The sequence below is a fragment of the Phodopus roborovskii genome, unplaced genomic scaffold (assembly GCF_943737965.1).
Source record: "Phodopus roborovskii unplaced genomic scaffold, PHOROB, whole genome shotgun sequence".
NCBI lineage: Eukaryota > Metazoa > Chordata > Mammalia > Rodentia > Cricetidae > Phodopus > Phodopus roborovskii.
This window is the reverse complement of record NW_026126469.1, coordinates 25,732,665-25,752,736: the sequence shown is the minus strand read 5'-3', so window position 1 is coordinate 25,752,736 and position 20,072 is coordinate 25,732,665. Positions and strand designations below refer to the sequence as shown.

The following is a 20,072-nucleotide window of genomic DNA, read 5'->3' as shown; positions in this document are numbered from 1 at the left end:
ACACAGATTGTCAGATTACTCTATGCTACAGGCCAACTGAATCAGATATCCCGGAGGCTGGGCAAAGTTCTTATCTGCTCAAGTTAGTGGTTCTCAGCCTTCCTAATGCTGTGACCCTTTAACATAGTTCCTCATTCATAACTGCAATTTTGTTACTGTTATGAATTGTAAGGTAAATATTTTTTTCTGGTGGTCTTAGATGACCCCTGTGAAAGGTCATTCAATACCCCCCTCACACACACACATACACAGCTCAAAAAGGGGCTGTGACCTACATGTTGAGAACCAGTGGCTCAGATAGTCAAGTTCAAGAAACAGGGTGTTTGTACAACTGTTTCCTAAAGACTAAACATCTGGCTACATGTAGCTTGAACCTAAGTGGGTCTTCATTCTTAGGTAAGATGTTACAGTCAACAAACTTTCCTTCTTTACCTATTGTGAGCTTCTTAACCCTGTACAGTAACTAAAATAGACAGTTTCAGCATTTTCAAGCTGATTCTGCAGCTCAAAATAATTCAGGGATTTGCTCAAAGTCATAGCCTACAAGGAGAGATCCAAATTTAGAACCGAGATCTTATGTGTCTTGGGACCTCAGAGGCAACACATTCAGGGCACAGACCATCCACTGAAACCCATGAGCAATAGCTACAGCTTGGAGGAATTGTATTGCTAAGGCTCAGGTGAGGACAAGGAGGCTGCCAGCATATTCAGGCCCCTTCCTATCATGTGAGTCACAGCTGTTTGGACTTGAGGCTAGCAGTGACCACAACAAAGTGCATTAATCCTTTTTGCCCTGAGTTTGCTGTTATGCATGATCAGCTTGGGGAAACACAAATGCTGAACCCTCACCTATGGACTAAGGGCATGAATGAATCACCACAGTTGTACAATTCCTTTGAAGTCAAAATTACATAAACCAGAAAAATTGCCTTCACCTTACATTGTATGTGTATTTATATATGCTCATGTGTTTATTTGTAGAAGCACAAAAATTCACAGTATGCATTTGTCTCATGAGCTTTGCCTGTTCTGTTTCTTGGGCCATAAATGACAACAAACAGTATAATTCACAGGTACATAATCATTCTTTAGTAAAATTTATATAAAATGCTGTAAACCAAATGATATACAGTGGTTAAACTCCATTCTTTACAACATATATTTAATGAAGGGTTTTATGAGCAATGGATGATCCTTAAAGTATTAGGGATAGCCAATAAATTTTGATTACCTTTAGTGACTTAGCTACAGAGAAAGGAGAGCTCATAACTGTCATGGACTTTCACTGTAGGCACACAAAGTTTGTTTTCAAATAGTGAATTATAAGTAGTATTGTGCCAGGAGTTTTTTCGAGTGTTGACACTTTCTTAGTGAATGTAGGCATCCCAGGTGCCTTATAGAAGAGGATTCATGTTTTCTCTTGAGTTTTAGCATGATGTATTACATTTTATTGTCAAATAATCTCATACTTTTTTGTTGTTTCTTTTACCCCCTCTTAATACAGAAACAGGGAAGTAAACACCTAAAATTTAGGACAAGAAAAGTTAAGTAGCATTCACATTGCCGCTTAGTTTCTTTTAAAAGCCCATATACTTATGATATGTTTTCATTTAAATGGGGAAAATACTATCAACTATCATCCTGAAAATTCTGTAATATCCTTCAAACATTAAAAAGGAGTGGAATCATAAATATCAGTTCAGTATCTCATTTTTAGATTGCTTAAAATCACATTGCTGGGTAGACCATATATTTTACCATATACAGCCTTATGCTATAATCTTCATATGGATATACATATGACTGTTAAGAGAGATACTTCATAAGCAGATGCATAATAATGAGAATGTTTTCTTCAATCTCTGTAGTTGTTTGAGATCTAGCACCCTATCAATACCTGTCCAGGCATAAGCTACTAAGGCTGATAAGATGGGCAATGTGGCCATTACAATTTCATAATTTGAAAGTTTGTTGTGGAAAAAAACCTATTTCAAATTGTATGTGATTTAACAAGAGACCTACAGTGTTTCAAAACATCAAGATTAAACAACAGTGGATGTCTGTGTTCAGGGTAAATGATTAATGAAACAAGGACTAGAAATTCTTCTAACAATTGATAAACCTGTATTTAAGACAATAGCACTGAAGTAGTCAGGGTTTGTTAATAAACAAACCAACATGAGTAAATCCCAGAGATATGTATTTGTCACCTATTTTCCTATGCAAACAGTCTAAAAGTGTGTTTGGTTTCACTCTATCTCGATGGGCACTGTATTGCTACTACACTGGGGTTCTGGGTACCACACTTGTGTTGCTTGACTTTGGAACAGAAGTGTTGTGGCTCTCATCAGATCCTTATACAAGTGTTCATGAAGATCTGAAGTCTCCTCCAAGAAACAACCAGGTTATGCATGGATGTGTCAGTCTATCTCCCTCAAATTTAGTTATAATTCTACTATTTTCATGTCTTTCAAAATGAAAGAATTAATAGAATATGACAACAAGATGGTCAACTCCCTTATACAACACACTTGTATCAAAGACTATATTATATAAAAATAATTATCAGTTCCTAAATTCCTACAGAAATTCTTGTTTTATGGAAATAAGAAGGAAAATGTTTTGGAGACAGACACATCAGCTAAGCTCCTGCCATTGGACCATCAGAACTACAAGCCTCCCTTGTATCCTATTGCCATTTCAAATTATTCAGGGCCACACGCTTACTAAGAGAGGATTTTTCTCTTCTTGCCGTTTCACTTTTTCTGTGCCAAACATCTTCTGTGGGTGCCAGTGAATCAAGTTCTCCTTCCTCTCCTCCCCGGGAAGCTCACACTCCCAGCTAAATGTTACAAATAAAGTGCAAGCATGCCTTTCCCAGGCTAGACTTGCAAACCAGAAAGCAAGAGCAAGCACTATTCATTCTTCACCAGGAAACTGACCCACAAAGCAGACTGGATTCAGTTAAAGAGATTGAGAAGAAGGTCAGCTAAGGAAACAAAGGTAACTCTCCCCACAGTTACTCCTGATAAAGCTCCACCAACCTCATAAATAAAGCCTTGTCTAAGTCAAAGAACATTAACAAAACAACTAAAGGGGGTCATGTTAGGTGAGGTCTGGAGAAGCAATGGACTCCCATAGGTGACTTAGTTGCATGCTGTTTGTTTGTTTGCCCTTTCTCTGGGCATAACCTGTGCTGCATTTGCTATCATTTCTCACATGCTCCATCTCCACACTGTAAAATCTGATAAATTGTAATACTAAAAAGAACAAAACTCCATTTCTTCTGAGCCATCACCATGCAAAAGCACATACATATCATATACAGATATTTATGTAAGGAGATTGATTCTCCTACATGTAGACTTCTATGCTTCCGTTGCACAGAAGTACCAGAATCCATTTCTTCTTCTGATTAACACACACATGCTTCCCATATAACCTAGGATACAGATGATATTGACTTACAAAGATATTGCAAACTTTTAAATCATTAAAATCGAAAGTTTGATACATTTGGAGTATATACAGTTCTCATCTTCAATCCTGGAAAAAAATCACTTCTAGGATAAGCATGAACACACAATTTTGCTGCTAGTAAAGGGTTAATGATATTAGGGAATACGAATAGCAGCAGCTGAGAAGGCATGGTTGTGTGTTTGCAAAAATATTTTCTGCATTATGTCCAAATCCCTTTGCAAACAGATAAATTACTCTATAAATCGTAGTATTCTGTGTGGATAAATCACACATACAGGTTGACAAAGCTGGAGAGCTACAAGAGGGAAGTCTCTGGATAGGAGGGTATTTGGGAGTCATAATCACTCAAAGCTCAGGAAAAGAAGAAAGTACCCACACATTATCATATGCTTACTCTTTACCTTCTGAAACAACATCTGTACACTCAACACACACATACACACAAAACACATGTCATACCACATCACACACATTTTCATCTTTAACAAGGCTAGAGATCCCAAAGCAGGACATTCTGTCACAGCCAACCAAATTTATTTCTGAGAAAAGAAAAGAAAACTTTGCTGCTGTCGGCAGCTCTGCCATGGAACAGCTCCCTGATGCCCCGGAGTTTATGCACTATCAGCTCCTTCCACACAGATTACAGGTTGATTTCCTATGGCATACTGTTTTTTATTGCCATAACCAGCAATAGTACCTAGATAGACAGACCAACACTGGGTCATTATATTTGGAGGAAATGAGATTTTAAAAGATCCCCAAGGAGAATGGTTTTTTTTTTTTCTTCCCCCATTTTTTATTATTGTCTGCCAGAGAGTCAAGTAAAACTAGGGAGGGGGAAGGTAAAAGAGAAAGGAAGGAAGCTGTGGGCTTTAAGGATATAGAAGAATGACTAGGTACCATCCAAGTCTCTCTACCTTAGAAGGGTCAAACTCTCAAGGACTTGGGATGCTCTTCCAAATTCCCATCCCAAATTATATTGCTGAGCCTGGCAGACCTGCATAGGAATAAGACTTTGAAGTCAATAGTCAATGTGTGGTCTCCACCTCTGTGTTTAAGTTTTCTATTCTTAACGGCCTGCGATTAGGGTCGAACCATTTTCTCCTTTTCTCTTCTTTCTTGTGTTGATTTCTATCCACATTCCAAAAAAAGCCACAGTAATCTTCCAAAGTTGTAAGATTGATTTATTGCCCAGGATGTCAATTGAGAGATCGTTCCAGCAAGTCTTCTATCAGAACTATTGCTAGGATGGGCTGAGAGCCTTGCTGAGCAACACCACACACACACACACACACACACACACACACACACACACACACACACACACACACACACACACACACACAAGAACATGGATAATACAGCCTTGCGTACCACTCTTTGAGAGCCATAACTCAGCTGCTCTTGTGCCTGAACCTCAACAAAACTCTAAGAGCAAAGCGCGAGCAATTAGCACAGCATGAATACAGCCCCTTGCCACTAATGCCATAGATGAAGTTCAGCCTTCTTGACTAGAGAAAACGGCCTTCAAAGAAGTGAACAACATTCCACCAGCACCACTGGTTCTTGACAGGGACCAAAATCCCTTGAATTTTGAATTTTGTCTCCAGCTAATCAATACAAGGGACACACACACACACACACACACACACACACAAGAAGCCTGAAATCCCATGCAGCTAGAGTCCAAGACTCTACACACACACACACACACACACACACACACACAGCAGAAAAGTTGCCCGCAAGCCCTACCTGAGGATGGCCGTGTCCCCCTGCCTCACGGTGATGTTGTCCGTGCCTCGGTTAAAATCCACGCTGCGAACGGGCAGTCCTGTGGGAAGAAGGCAGAGCAGTCTCAGTAGGACCAGCGGCAACTGTTTCCGATCGGGCTGAACTCTCCCGACCATGGTGGCCTCGGCGAGTTGGTCCGCGGTGGACTCCCGTGTGCGCGCTGCTGGCCACGGAGAGGGGCTCTAGCGCGCTGGGCTAGCAGCCACTGCCAAGGCTGCTCGGGCGGGTCCAGCGCGCACTCCCTTCCACTTTGCCTCTCTCTTTCCCTCGCTCAGTCTCTTTCCCCTCTGAGACTTAACAAAGCTCTCATCAAATCCAAGCAGGGGTGGGGGAGAAAGTGAAGGAACAAATTTTCCGAAGAAAGAGTGCAAATCTAAAACGCTTAATATTTAGGAGACGACTGTCAACCAACGGTAGGGGTGCTTCCTTGGACTCTCTGTGGCTGGCCGCTTCTCTGCCAGAGTCTGGGCTGAGCTCCTTCGCTCTGTAACCCACTTTCCCAGGCAGCAGGAGAGCCTGCCAGGGAGAGTAAAGAAACAGCCTCTCGCAGCAGCAGCAGCAGCAGCAACCCAGGAGCTCTCTCCCGCCTCCTCCCTTTCCAGTTTCTCCCTCCAGTCCCTGGCGTGTTCTCTCTCTTCTCAGCACCTCCCCCTACCCTGCTGGTTTTCAACAGCCCCGCCGCGTCATCCCCCCCCCCCCTTCCCTCAGCGTGGCCCCTCGCTTTGCACAACTGCCCCCTTCAACAGCAGCCAGACTCAATGAAAGCCTGATGCGCCTTTGGGTTGTCAGGACAACAGCTCCATCTGAGGCCTGGCTGATTTTCTTAAGAAGAGGGGATGGGGCTCAGAGGTACTGTTCAAGACAGGGGAGAAGGAGGTGGGCTCAAGCTAGAAAGGGGCAACAGAAATGGTCCAGGGAGGAAGGAGGGAGGCATGGCACGAGAGATACAAACCTTGACAAATGGAGCTACATGCACATGGATAGGAAGACTTGCTGAGGAAGGGACCAGCAAGATGAGACATAGAGAAGAAACTCTCAGATTGAAAGCCAAAGTTAATTTCTTAGTCCGGGCAAATGGCTTTCCATATTCTCATGGTATCCACCCTTTCTAGTCCTCTCCTGGAGAATTTAAAAGGTTTACTTTCTCTCCTCACTCCATCTCCTCCCCCCTCTTGGAGCCCCCTTATGAAAGATGGACTGGAGACAATGCTGGTATTGAGTGGTCTGGGGTGTGAATGCTTGGCTTGTCTTTCCTAAGTGCCAGCCTCAGCAGCTGATCCTTGATCCTCAAATCAACCTCACTCTCCAGGAAACCCACAGGCAGACATATGAGTGATGGGATTTGGGATTATCTTTCAAATGGTACATTGCATTAATGCACCAGTTTCTAAAGCCACTTGTTTCTCAAAATGTTCCTATACAGGGAAGTAGATCAGAAAGTTTGTCATTTACAAAGAGTTCCAAGTCTACAGACAGCTCTCCAGTGAAAGCAGATATCAAACAGGTGTAAATAATCTTTTGGCACTCCTGCACAATGACCCAACCAAGTGGGAAGATCCATAAGGGGCTAACACCATAGTCACTCAAGTGAGAGTTTCAAATACCAGACATCTCCCTCAGTCCCTGATGCTAGAGATGAAAGATGAGATTAGGTAAGCCAAAGACCTTTATTCTGTCCTAAATATTCTCTTCCTCTCTCTCTCTCTCTCTCTCTCTCTCTCTCTCTCTCTCTCTCTCTCTCTCCCTCCCTCCCTCCCTTCCTCCCTACCTGTTTCTGTCTCTCCCTTCTTCCCTCCTCCTCCCTCCCTCCTCCCCTCCCTTCCTCCTTTCCTTCCTTCCTTCTTTCCTTCCTTCCTCCTTCCTTCCTTCCTTCTGTCTTGCAATCCAAGCATTCACAGAGTACAAAAAACAAAAATCAATGTTGTAAAAACACTGCAGAACAAATTGTACACATTGTAGTCAGTTTCCTACTGCTGACATTATAAGACTCACATCACCAATCAAGAGGCAACAAATACATGCAGGTTCCTGTACCAGACAACTATCAAAGGATGTAGGAGAAAGAAAAATATTTTGACTCTTTCAGGGTTTGAGCCAGTAAACCACCCTTGAACACATAGAATACTCTTGATCTCCTTTTGGCTTCTTGGCACCAGCAAAGTCTTTGAAATTCAACTGTTTCCCTTATAATCCTATGGACACTTCTCAAGGGCAACCTTAAAGCATCAACAGAAATAGTTCTGAGTCATCATTTTGATTATTTCACATCTGTTAGAGGAAACTCCAGATGAAGAGGTTCCATTTGTTCTGTCCCCATTCTGGACCATTTTTCTGATCATAAATATCTCATGTATATATAAATATGCATATTATTTACATGGTGTCCTAGGATTTCTATTGCTTTGATAGAAACCACTATGGCCAAAAGCAACTTGGGGAGGAAAGCCTTATACCTCACATCATAGTCTGTCATCAAAGGAAGCCAGAGAAGGATTTCAAGGCAGGAATCTGGAAGCAGGATCTGAAGCTCCTCATGGCTTGCTCAGTCTGCTTTCTTGTACAACCCAGGTCCATCTACATAGGTCCATCTGCAGTGGTGGTACTGCCCACTGAGGGCTGGGACCTACCACACCAGTCAGTTACTAATATAGAAAATGTCCCAATACTTGCCTACAGGACTCTTTATGGAAGTTGACAAAACTAACCAGGGCACAGCATCAGCTACAGACATTGCAATAAAAAAAAAAAACCTTTGGAATCCTTATCAAATCCCACCAGAGCATAAGCCCCAAAGAAGCATTCACAGTTTCACAATGCTGGTATTTGTCTTGTCCCCAGAATAGTCAAATAGTCAAAGTCTCTCTCTCTCTCTCTCTCTCTCTCTCTCTCTCTCTCTCTCTCTTCTCTCTCTCTCTCTGGTGACAGCATTTTATCACTTTAAAGGTAGATGAACTCTTACAGATTATGTGAGAAAATAAAACCTTTTGTCTTTGAAGAAAATACTTAATGTATTAGAATCTGAATTGTCCCAAATTCAAGGTTTATGGAGTTAATTACTTTTATTTGTACTGTGAGTTCATTTCACAGAAGTCAAAATGTCCTCTGTCAGTGGTGATGAGCAGTCCCCAGCCCAAGAAGCCAAGAATGTGCCACCACTGGTGGTTTATGACTTGGCTGTTGAAAGTTTGAGCTCCTATGACCAGTGAAGAAATGGTTAGTTAAAGTGGTTAGTTGCCTCATATAGTTCTCACCGTGAATGGAAAAATGAGTTTAGATTGATAAGTGGGAGGATGTTGAGATAAGAGAAGAGCATCCTGTCTTCCCATGTACTACTAAAAGGCTTGACCATCCCTGCCAAGTATCTTTGTGTTCTTAGAAATGAAGGATTTGCTTATACAATGACATTGATGCAGTATATATTCTCTTGTTGTAAGCTATTCCTCTAAAGTCAGAAGGAAAAAAGGTACAGTGGACAGAGACCTAATGGATTACCTTAATTTCAATGACCATGCCAGATAAGTGGTATGGCCTTCTGGGGACCCAGTGCATTCCTAGATGATCTGGGGAGAAGGATTAGACTTATCAAGAGTAAATGCAATGCCTCCATCAGTAGACAGGATTTTTTCTGAAGAAAGGAATAGGTTTTTGCAGGTCTAATACCAACAATTTTAAGCTACCAGCATGAGATGACCACCTAGGAGGTGTTTCAAGCAAACACAATGTTTGACATTTAATGCACAAACTATTTCACACCAGTAGGAGTATGAATGTAAAATCAATCACATTTGGGATTTGTCTCCATAATGACCCTAAAAAAAAGTTATAGTATACAAGTCACCAATAATCTGAATCACAATAGAAATAGTTAACCTAATTAAGAGGACAAAATCACAAGTACATATTTGCTTAGAAAAAAATTCAAAAAGCAATTAAGATGCTTTTTTTTTCATCTTCATTAAGTTTAGTTTGTTTCTTGGGGCAACTTTGGTTTAAGTTAATTGACTTACTATGAGCACATAAGGTAAAATACAATCTTTAAAGAAAGATCAGAGTTTAATATAGAATGTTCAGAAATTCAGTCTATTTCAATTAGAATTTCAGCTTGATGCCAATTATGTAAGTCAATAATGCAATGGAATTAATGTTCAGACAGAATTTTAGCAAATTCTTTCTCCCAATACTTGGCCCCAAAGGTGAGTTCTATGATTGGTAAGTATTAGAATATTAGCCCCCTCATAAGGTGAACTTCAGCATTCACAGAGTAATGTATCCATACACTTTCCCTGGCACAGTGTAGTCTCTCAGACACCCTGGACACCCTGTTCATTTCTTCTTTAAGTCCTGGTTTTCCCTCTTTTATAATCTCCTACTTTCTGATACATCAATAGAGTGTAAAATTGGATAATACATCTCACCCTCATGTTCATTCCCCTCTAAACTACCTTGCTATTAACTCCTCTACTACTTTCATTCCTTAGAAATGTCAAGAGAGAAACACATAGATGACTTTCTGAAACATATACAGGCTATTTTTCCAGAATCACTGTGGGCATGTTTGTGAGCAGCTTGGCAAAAATGAACATACTTGGGTTATTTGTGAGGTGACTATGGCTGTTAGCCATGGGAAACAACCATCATCACCCAAGTAGGATGGTCTTAACTACTACTTTAAAATAACATACTGCCTTTCTCAAAGAGGCTTTAGAAGATTCCGGCTCTCTCCAGGGACAAATGCTGCAAGAAAAATAAAAACTGGCTCATATCTAAGTACCCTAAGTAGCATGAAGCATTATTCCTGTTTAGCTTTGGAAGTAAACAGGATCACACAAAATCCAGATGTAGCCTGAAATGTACAACTAATTATTTGGCTACATTGATTATATTCTATGTTAAACCTGTCTATAACATCATTAATGAATCCTTCTACATCTTTATAGTCATAAGGACTTAATTATAATAATATCCTGTCTGCACTCTACTTTCATAAGTAGAATTAGCATTTCCATATGAACTAGAAATGCAGATTTGTTAAAAACCTCTCCTCAGGATACCTGCTATGGCATTCTCAATGATTTCATTATAGTTGGCAATGTCCAGGTACTTTAGCTTATGCTGATGAGTATAGCATTATCTTGTGACTTGTCATAGGAATCTGGTACCTTTTAACTCAACATTATTAGTAAGTGCCTCCCTGTCTCAAAAACAACAAAAACAAACAAAAATAATAGCAAAAAAATGAGTCTCAAGTCAGTTAAATAATGTCCACTTTCTCACCATAGTTCTCCAGTGAGATAAAATCCCTAACTTAAATTGAGCACCACAAAAATCAGTTTAAGTTTTGCTTTTAGTGTGTGCCATGGTTCATTGTTATCAAATCAGCCCTCTGCTTCTAACAACATAGATTTTGCTCACTTGTTCTATTTTTATAGGCATCAGTGCTTGGATGTGTCCCAGTTTTTCACAAGGTCTTAGAAATTGTACAGCTGCTACATGTATCCCCACACTTAACTTCTGCCCTTTGTTACACATAAGCATACCTACACTTACAGTTACTGGCAAGTAGCAGTATACATCACACATCTTTTTATTTCAAAGAATTGTACACTCTGGCTTTGGTACCACATTTTCACCACAGTGTTTTGAGCTCTGCCATCATAGCCACTATCTACAAGGAGGTAACCATGTCTAAATAATGTGTCTTTATTGCTTCTCCTCTCTTGACCACCTCTCACATAATGGGAAGAACATTGTAGCATATGGGGAAATGGAGGGAACAGCAACTTCAGAATAGCAAGATGTTAGTACAATGGGATTCAGGAAAATCTATCCTCCGTCTTTATCTGCCTTAGTGAACTGGGTTCCTACACTCATAAAATAGGTCAAGGAAGAGTAGAAGCTGGATTGCAGTTCCCTACTCCAAAATGAAGCATAAACTTATGATTCATTCATTCACTCAATATATGCTCATTTTATGGTAGTGATTTAGAAATTCTTAGCTCGTAGAAGTTTGATCCTATATACCAAAATAGACATTAAACAAGTAAACAAACTTATATTATTTTTCAAAGTAAAACATGTAGAAAAAAATTTATGGGAGGCAGTGTTTAAATAGACTACAAATATGATGAGGGAAGCATTCATTTCAAAAACAAAACAAAAAAAAAAAACTGGCTTGAAGTTAAATCCTAAAACATGAGGAAGTAGATGTGATAATATCAACAATATCAACAAATTGGCATATTAAAGGCACTAAAGCATGAATGTGTGCATTATATATCTTCAGCTGAAAGGTGACAATAATCCTGGATGGAGTTTAGATGCATGTGACAGTGTAGAGTAGGAAAGAAATAGATGAAATTGAATATAAAGGAGATATCATAATGAAGCAATTCCAAGATTAGGAAGTTAAGTTTAATTCTAAAAATATAAATTTGCAACAAGGAATTTAAATAATTTGTCAGAAATTTTACAAAGAGTATTAGGCATACCATAGGAACAAAGCATTGTCTAAAATCCATAAAGGAAATAAAGAACTAAATAAAAGGATGTCTTAGTTACTCAGTGAAAACTATCAAGACTATGGGGGATGACAGTGAGATAAAGAGAAGACGAAATTGACTAGACTGGCTCAGGATGAGAGGTTCCTCCCCAATAATTTGTATCCTGCCCTAAGTCATCTCTGTTTTGTTCAGGCAAACCTCTCTCCCCACTATATTGTTTTAACACTGGTGTACACCTGAGAAAAGTTACTCTTCATCATGGAAAGAACTGACAGAATGCCAAGTAGACTGTTATCAGTATCAGCCATACAGAAAAAAAATAATATAGTGCTCCAGTTATTGCTTGCCAAGTGTAAATGCTGAATATTTTTAATTATCACGCTTATATGTTGATAGACTATCAGTATAATAAAAAGATTTTGTTAAAGAATATTAAATGCATAACATAATGGACATATGCCATGCAATAGCTAAACTTTACTATAGTATTTTTTTTGCATATCTATATTAATTTCTCAGGCAATAGCTAACCTGTTAAATTCGAATGGAATGCCTAGATAAATATCTTCAGGCTGTAAGTCATGTAAATAACTGTTTTCTCCAGAGCTTACTGACAATATTGAGCTGCAGGGCAAGTCTAGTGCTGGGTCATTATATTATCCAAAGAGTCCCAGAAGTATGCATGTTTCAAAGTATCCCGGTTCCTCTCTGGCTTATCATGTACATTCCTGGCCCTCTCTACTTTCAGTAATGAATGTAGAAGCATTGCTTAAATGAGAGGAAAGAACCTCACAAGACTCATCTCATCAGTCAGTTCCTATATATGAGAACATTCATAAATATTACTAAGAAATATGTGAAACTACCATGCAGCAGTTACTATGCTGAGGTCTGAGGTTTCACTGAAACACAAAACTGACAATTTGCTTTAGTGTGGTTCCCACAGAGGAATTATAGTAAAAGCCCTTTCTTGAGGGAGACAAACATGATACATGACTTTAGAACAAGTGTTTAAAACATGCTCTTCAACACAGAGAAGGGACAAATTTAACCAGTGCATGTGTGTAATCCTCTGTGGTTCTAACCAGCACTTAAACTTAATGAAACACAGACTTCATCTTCAGGAACCCAAGAACTCACAACCGTCACAGTATAACTAGGCGAGCACGTGCATAGCAGAGAACGAGGGGGCAGTGAGCAGAGACTGAATTATGAAAGAGTAGATCAAAAGGTAATAACTCAAAAAAATAAATCAGAAGATTTCTTGGAGATAATGGTTTTTTAATATATGCAAGAGGGGAGGAGAAGGCAGTCATGGCCATTGCAAAGGCTAGTCATGTATACCAGCCTATAATGAACGATGGAAATCAAAGATCAAACTGAAGTTTGGGGGTCTGGTTAGTGAAAAGTTCTGAATGCACTGAAGAAAGACTTCCATTTCATTTCTTTGTTACAAAGCTACTTTAAATTCTAGAAGAGTGAGGAGACATACCAGCAATCATAGCAGTGGAAAATACATTGAAGAAACTAGTCATAAGCCTGAGTGAAAGTTGTTGAAGTCAGAATTTGAAAGATAAACTATCAATTGTACATACTTCACTTCCTGAAAAATCCTAAAGAAAGAAAGACTTTGGTTAAACATTCATTAACTTAGAAGACAAGTTGTAGAAAGAGGTATAGAGTGGGAGATCAGAAAAAGTTAAAATGGAAAATAACTGTTTTAAAGCGAGGGTCATTGAAGTGCTTGACAGGCATGTTAATGAGTTTGACCTTCATTTTGTATGCAGTAGGGAGCCATTAAAAACTTTGAGCAAGAGAATGACATAATCAGATCTGTGTTTTATGAAGATAACTAACTGGCCTTGGAGTGGGAGATATACTGGGACAAGTTAAAGTCAGAAAGGTCCTGCTATAAAGTTCTGAAAGAGCAAAAGGAAGAAATGACAAAAGCATGATGACAATGAAAAAAAAAAAAAAAAAAAGGAAAAGCCTTCAGAAGAATGTCACCTAAAAACTGATGGAAATTGTCAACTAATTGGGTAAGAGACCAGAAGCAGAAGAAATATAAAGGGCAAAGGATGTCTCTCTCTTCTATCTTTTTTTCTGCCTGCAGTTTTGGCTAATAAAAATGGGAAAGTTGAATTTTTAAAAAGCCTACGTTTAGAGGACTTTGGAAATTTCACTTTTAGAACTCTGGACTGGCTCCTAAGCTGCTATCCAAATGGCTTGCACTTCCAGATGGACACGATCAAGTTGTGTTAGGAAGGCTGCCTTTGAAATGGGATGAACTAAGCCCAGAATGCCTTGTTCTTTCTCCGTGGTTTTTCTTGCTTCCCTCTGTTTTGTGCTTGTGTGACGTCAACATGCTTGTATAGCATGTGAGGAAGATAATTGTTTGCCAGTAACAAATTTCATTCTGACTTTTAAAAACACATGTCCTGATAATAGCAATTAGCTGAATCTACTTTCAAGAAGAAAAATAATCTGAACTTGTCTCCCTCTGCTGGTTATACATTGAAGATATCATGGTGCTTATTTAACTAGAATAATAGAAAAATAGAAATGTCCAATAATAATTTGCATTGTACAATTAAAGGGCTTTGCAGTTCACAATGCAAGGTGACACACATAAATTTGATGCATTGTCTTTTGTACAGTTTTGTGAGATAAACAGTGCAAGCAGTATCACCCCAGTTGTTAGGGAATTACCCTGAGACTCCGAACTAGTAAGTGCACATATGAAATTAGAGGAAAATTGGGAAATATACATAATTAGAAAAAGTACACACTGTTGAAGCTAAAAGAGACCCAGGGGAAATATCCTGTTTACCATCACCCTTTTAAAGCTGAAACATAGAACTTAGATTCCTACTTACCTTCTCACCTTATAGCTGAGATGTATAATTTAGAGTTTATATAGCTCTTCAGAAACTGTGATACTAATATTCATAGAGGTCAACTCCTAAACAGCATTCTTTATATTATACCATACTTCCTACTTAATAATGCCAGGATATTAATCCATCCTTTACCCACCTGGCAAAGGATAGTACTGTCCATGATGGTCTGGGCACTCCACCAATTAGCAATCCAGAAAAATGCCCTTAGACATGCCCACAGGCCAGTCTGGTGGAGATAATTTCTCAACTGTGGTTTCCTCGTTTCAGGTTATGTCAAGTTAACGGCTGAACCTAACCATGACAAACTTGTAAGCAAGTGAACAAATGAAGGAGGCAAATCTTACTCATTCTTCCCATAAAGCAGGGAGCTCTCTAGTTTAGAACTCTGAAACTTCAGGCAACATGCAAGTTTTAGAGATGTTGGAGCAGAACACTTGGCATGGGGTCCCTCACTGTATCGCTGCCTAGCACAATTTTCTTTTTCTCTCTACACATCTTCTACAGGCAATCTATTACAGATTTTTTTGGCTATTTGTTCAACACAATACTCTCCTACATAGTCCCATTCATAATGAATATGCCACTAAACTATGGTAACTTTTTTCCTGACACAAAATATTGCTCTTTGATCGAAAATTGCTAAATATTTTAAGATCCAAAATTTAAGTTTAAAAACTGTCTGCGTAACCTAAACTTATTAAGTCATAACATCTCCAGGTATAAGGAATGGAGCAACAAATACTCAGCAATAAAATAAATACACTGAAATTTTATGTATCTTTGTGAGTTGCTGTCTAGGTGCGTGAATGCTCATGGAACCAGAAGAGGGCTTTGGATCTCCTGAACCTAGAATTACAGGCACTTGTAAGCTGCCTGGTGTGAGTGCCTGTAACTGAACTCTGATCTTTGGTAAGAGCAAAAGGTAATCTTAAGTGCTGAGGGATCTCCAAGCTCTTAATCAATTTTATGCATGTGTCTTGTATAGGTGTCAAGTATCAATAAAGAAGAGAGAAATAATGACTTTTAAATATAACACACACGTATAGACAAATATAGACACTAAAAAAATTAAAATGATATAGATGATTTCCAATACACATGGCAAATATTTGTAATATCTCATATCTAACAACAATTTGTCACAATTTTCACAGAACTTATTTTTTCAGTAGCAACATTATAATTTGCTTTCTCCTGTGACATTCTCTTTTCCTATGTCAAGAAAACATGACAGGGTATTGATTCTAGGGTGGAATCAGGCTGATGAGTGGCTTTTGAAACCCTTTGTGATGTTTGGAAGTAGTGGGAATGAACTAATAGTCACTGTTTAGGAGGGTTCAGTGGGAAGAAAAGCTTTGATAGGAAGCAGCTGATTTAGATGTGGGGACTATACATTTTTGAGAACTGGAAAGCTATGTGGAAGGGTAAGTGAGAGAGAAAATGTGGATTGTAGCAGTGCTGAGAGGACCAGAGGGAAGGGAGCTATCACATGGTGATGAAAAAGAATGATGTAAGCAGCTCAGAGAAGACGGGGCATGATCAGTTATTTCTGGAAGCAGAATATTCCTATCCATCACCTGATTTGAGATAGTTGTAGTACTGACGCCTGCTATAATGCTCAGCATACACATATTATAAGGAGATAAATTATTTTTCTTGTGATATTGAGCACCTTGCTATTATAAAACAGCACTCTGACAGCTTACAACTTGCTTCCATGTTAGAGTTACTAAAGTTTTGGTTTATGGTGTCATTAAAAATAACACTTGGTTATTTTATTAAACGAAAAGAATTTATTGCTCACCCAATCTGTAAATGATACTCTGAAAGGCCTGTAGGAACTAGACACCATGGTCACTATGATAAGATTAAATTGTAATAAGAACTTTTTAACCTTGTTAGGAAAGAAGATACAGTTTTATGAATGATTTGAATATGACATGAAATTGTTTAAAATATTGTGAAACGCAAATGACAAGAAATTCAAATGAATGGATGGATCATTTTCATCTTGTATTTGGCACTGAAAATGTAATGTAAGTCACAAGGTCATAGATGAGATCCTGACATTCTCTGGTGAAGAGTCATGGCACAGAAGCCCATTAATAGTGGGGCAATGACAAAGAAATGCACTGGTAACTGTCAAAGTGTCTACCCAGTGATGTCTTCACATAAGAAAGACCACCCCGTTCTCCATTTGAAGCAAGGTTTGCTGAAAGACACACCATCACTACTACCTTCACAAAGAAATCACTTAAGAGAAGACTAAAGAAAGAATGGTTTGTTTAAGGGTTTAGATATTAATAGATACAAGAGTATGGGAGAAAAACTCAAGAATTTGCAGCAGAAATGAGTACCCTCAATTGGACACCCACAAGATTGCCAAAAGTTGCGGGGTAGGAAAGAAAGTACCCTGGCCAAAGATGAGGATTCAGGCAGGTGATTAATTAGAAATTCATTTAGACAGAGAGGGTGGAGATGGATTGAGTGACATGAGAGAGAAGAGAAGGAAATGTGAATTTAAGGCCTTTCTTTCCTTAGACAAATTTGCAACAAAGTGCAGATACTGGATCATAAATACTCTCAGTAACTCAACTAAGAGCAACTGAAGCACTGTTTCTTGGCACTGAAGTGGAGAGAGACCACAGCAAGATCCCAACTGTAAAGGAAACATCAAAATGAACTGTTCATTAAGCAGATATAGGCCACAAGTAAGAGAAAAGAGTCTATGGTGTGTTTCCAAGAATCCTACCAACTTTCATCTTGGGTCTCTACAGGGTCATCTTTACTAGGCACTGTGGAGCTGTGAAACTTGGGATAGGCCTGGAATAGAAAAAACTCCCTGGCATTGGGCCAAACACTTGGCTAGCAACCTCTGTGAGACAGGAGTGTGTCATCAGTTAATGGGTTTGCTGGTGTCAGTCATTTTCCCAGCTGCACAAAATTAAGAAAGAAAAAATTGTAAAGGAGAAACCATATGATCTTTTCGCCATTGATATTTATTTAGATTAATATTTATAAGTAGAATATCATTATTCTCTGAGGTTCATTCTAATAAAGAACACTTTGGAATACACTGAAAATCTATAATGTACCTAAACTTACTGAGTACTTACCTAATAAAGGATGCTTGTCATGGATATTTGTTCAGTATAATCTAGATGCTGTGCATCAGGACCCCTTATGTATCATTTTTAAACTCTCAAGTAATCCATACACCCCAGAATATGCTTGCTAAATTCAACTCTTCACCCCTTCATCTTGCCCCAAAAGTCGTTTGCCTTTCCTTATCAAAATCTGGTGGAAAATAGGGCCAAATGATTTAAAATTGTTTTATATTTTAAAGTACATTTTGAATATCAAATAAGACTTTAGTTTTTCTGAAGATAAATAATGAACTGTGTATAAGAATGTTAGTTCTAGGGGATCAATAGGAGGATCAGCAGTTAAGAGTGCTTCAGAAGATGCAGGTTCAATTTCCTACACCCACATCAAGTGGCTCAACTGCATGTAACTCCAGCTCCAGGGGATTTGATACCCTCTCTAGCTCCAAAGGCACCTGCACTTACACACACACACATACACACACACACACACACACACACACACACACACACACTTAAATCTTTAAAAGTAAACCTTTCCAAAAACAGAATGTGAAATCTAAATTCAAATATTAAAGGAAAATAATTACAATAGATATTTATACAAATATATTTATAATATATTTTAAAAGATAGTTATATGTCACATATTCAATTATTATATTATATATTTATATACGGAGGAAGATAGGATCTTATAGCAGAATTTAGGGTTGAGAGTCATGCAGTAGAAGAGGAAGTGTGTGTCTGTCTGTCTATGTCTTTATTCCAGAGACTTCATAAATTAAAAGAAAATGTGATATTATGAACTGTACTTTAAGCAGGATTTGCCCTGTTAGATCAGCAAAATAAGAAAGAAAGAGGAAAGTAGTTTCTGGAATGCAGCAGGGCCAGAGTGTATCTCCTTTCCTCTGTATGTATGTAGCACAAAGTGCTTTTACATTTATTTGTCTTCACTTGACACTTTATAGCACTCCAGAGAGCTATTTGGAAAAAAGACGTTATAAATGTCAGTATTAAGATTATAAACATAAAAACAATAATAGATATTCAAGACCTTTAAATAGAATGAAGATGCTGCCTGCATTCATCACTAAGTGGTTTGGATCAATACCATAGTATGATCTGAACCCTGAGTAAGAAAGACCTAAGGCACACCCTGTGTGTGCAGTGAGGTGAGAAGCATCCTGAAAGCAAAGGTCTTCTCAATACCAAGTGTGCCTCCTCTGCCTGATCCAAAGTTCCCATAGATCCTCTGGGAATCCAACACATACTTTCTACACAGACCTAGAGACTTCCAATTCCAAGCAGTTACAACACAGGGTTTTATTTTAGCAGTATTGTTGTTACCTAATGGCAGATCACAGTGTTTGTTTAAACATGTTTTCTTTTGTTTCTGGTAGCCAATGAGAATGGGATCTGTCCTTTCAAGTGTTCTTTTGTATCTTTTGTAATATAGCAATTAATTGACTTTTCAAATACAGTATGAATGGCCAGTATTAGCTGGGCCACACACATGTAAAAAAAATTACCTGTGGTATCTAGTGTGAATTTACCATTTTTAAGTGATTTTTTAACATAATAAATTTATTAATACTTGTGTGTGCATTGTTTGTGTCCATAGAGTATGTGTAAATGCAAGCACCTGTGTGCACATGCAGAGTCCCAAAGAAAGCAATCAGGCATCTCAGCTGGGTTTACAGGTATTTGCAGTATGCCTGGCTTGTTATAAGGGTGCTAGAATATAAATTCCAGTGCCCATTATTTTCCTCCAAGCATACTAAGTCACTGCACTCTCCCCAGCCCCTGAGAAACCTTTCTAATCCAACTAGGAAGGAGTTAATATATCACAAACACACATACAGCTCCATAGGCAAATATATGTCTACCGCAAACTTAATCACACTGGCAAGTTGAGGACCTATGACAAACGTCTAATTTTGAAAGGGAAAGTTTTTGACTTGCAAAGCTGCTATTTTTAGTTTTGCTCACGGTGCTTCCACACAGCATAGGGGAGGTTCAAGAGCACCAAAAACTAAAATATTTGGTCTCTTAGAAAGAAGTTTGTGGGAGGAAGGACATGTCTGCGTAATCTTTAGCATCATGAATTTTGAAGCTTGTTTTCATATTTGACTAATGAGAATACTACAGCTATACAGATAGGATCAGAAGATTCACCATAGTCCAAGTGTATTTCCCGTCATCCAACCCTCTCTGTAACCTGGAACTGGATGCTATGTGGTATGCTTATTCTTTATCATCCCTCCTTTTGTAAGCAGAGCTAGATGGATAGA

At 38.7% G+C, this 20,072-nt stretch overlaps 1 protein-coding gene across 5 annotated transcripts in view; it reads right to left on the bottom strand.

The window, feature by feature from the left end:
• Positions 1 to 20,072, bottom strand: part of Lsamp (limbic system associated membrane protein) — a 2,056,906-nt gene that overhangs the window by 607,883 nt on the left and 1,428,951 nt on the right. For 3 of the 5 annotated variants that reach the window (XM_051191489.1, XM_051191490.1, XM_051191492.1), the window contains exon 3: positions 5,236 to 5,314. In XM_051191489.1, the coding sequence (XP_051047446.1) occupies positions 5,236 to 5,314 (79 nt within the window). Of the gene's footprint in view, positions 1 to 5,235; positions 5,884 to 20,072 lie in introns of those variants that run through there. The other 2 variants (XM_051191491.1, XM_051191494.1) reach the window with 2 other exon arrangements.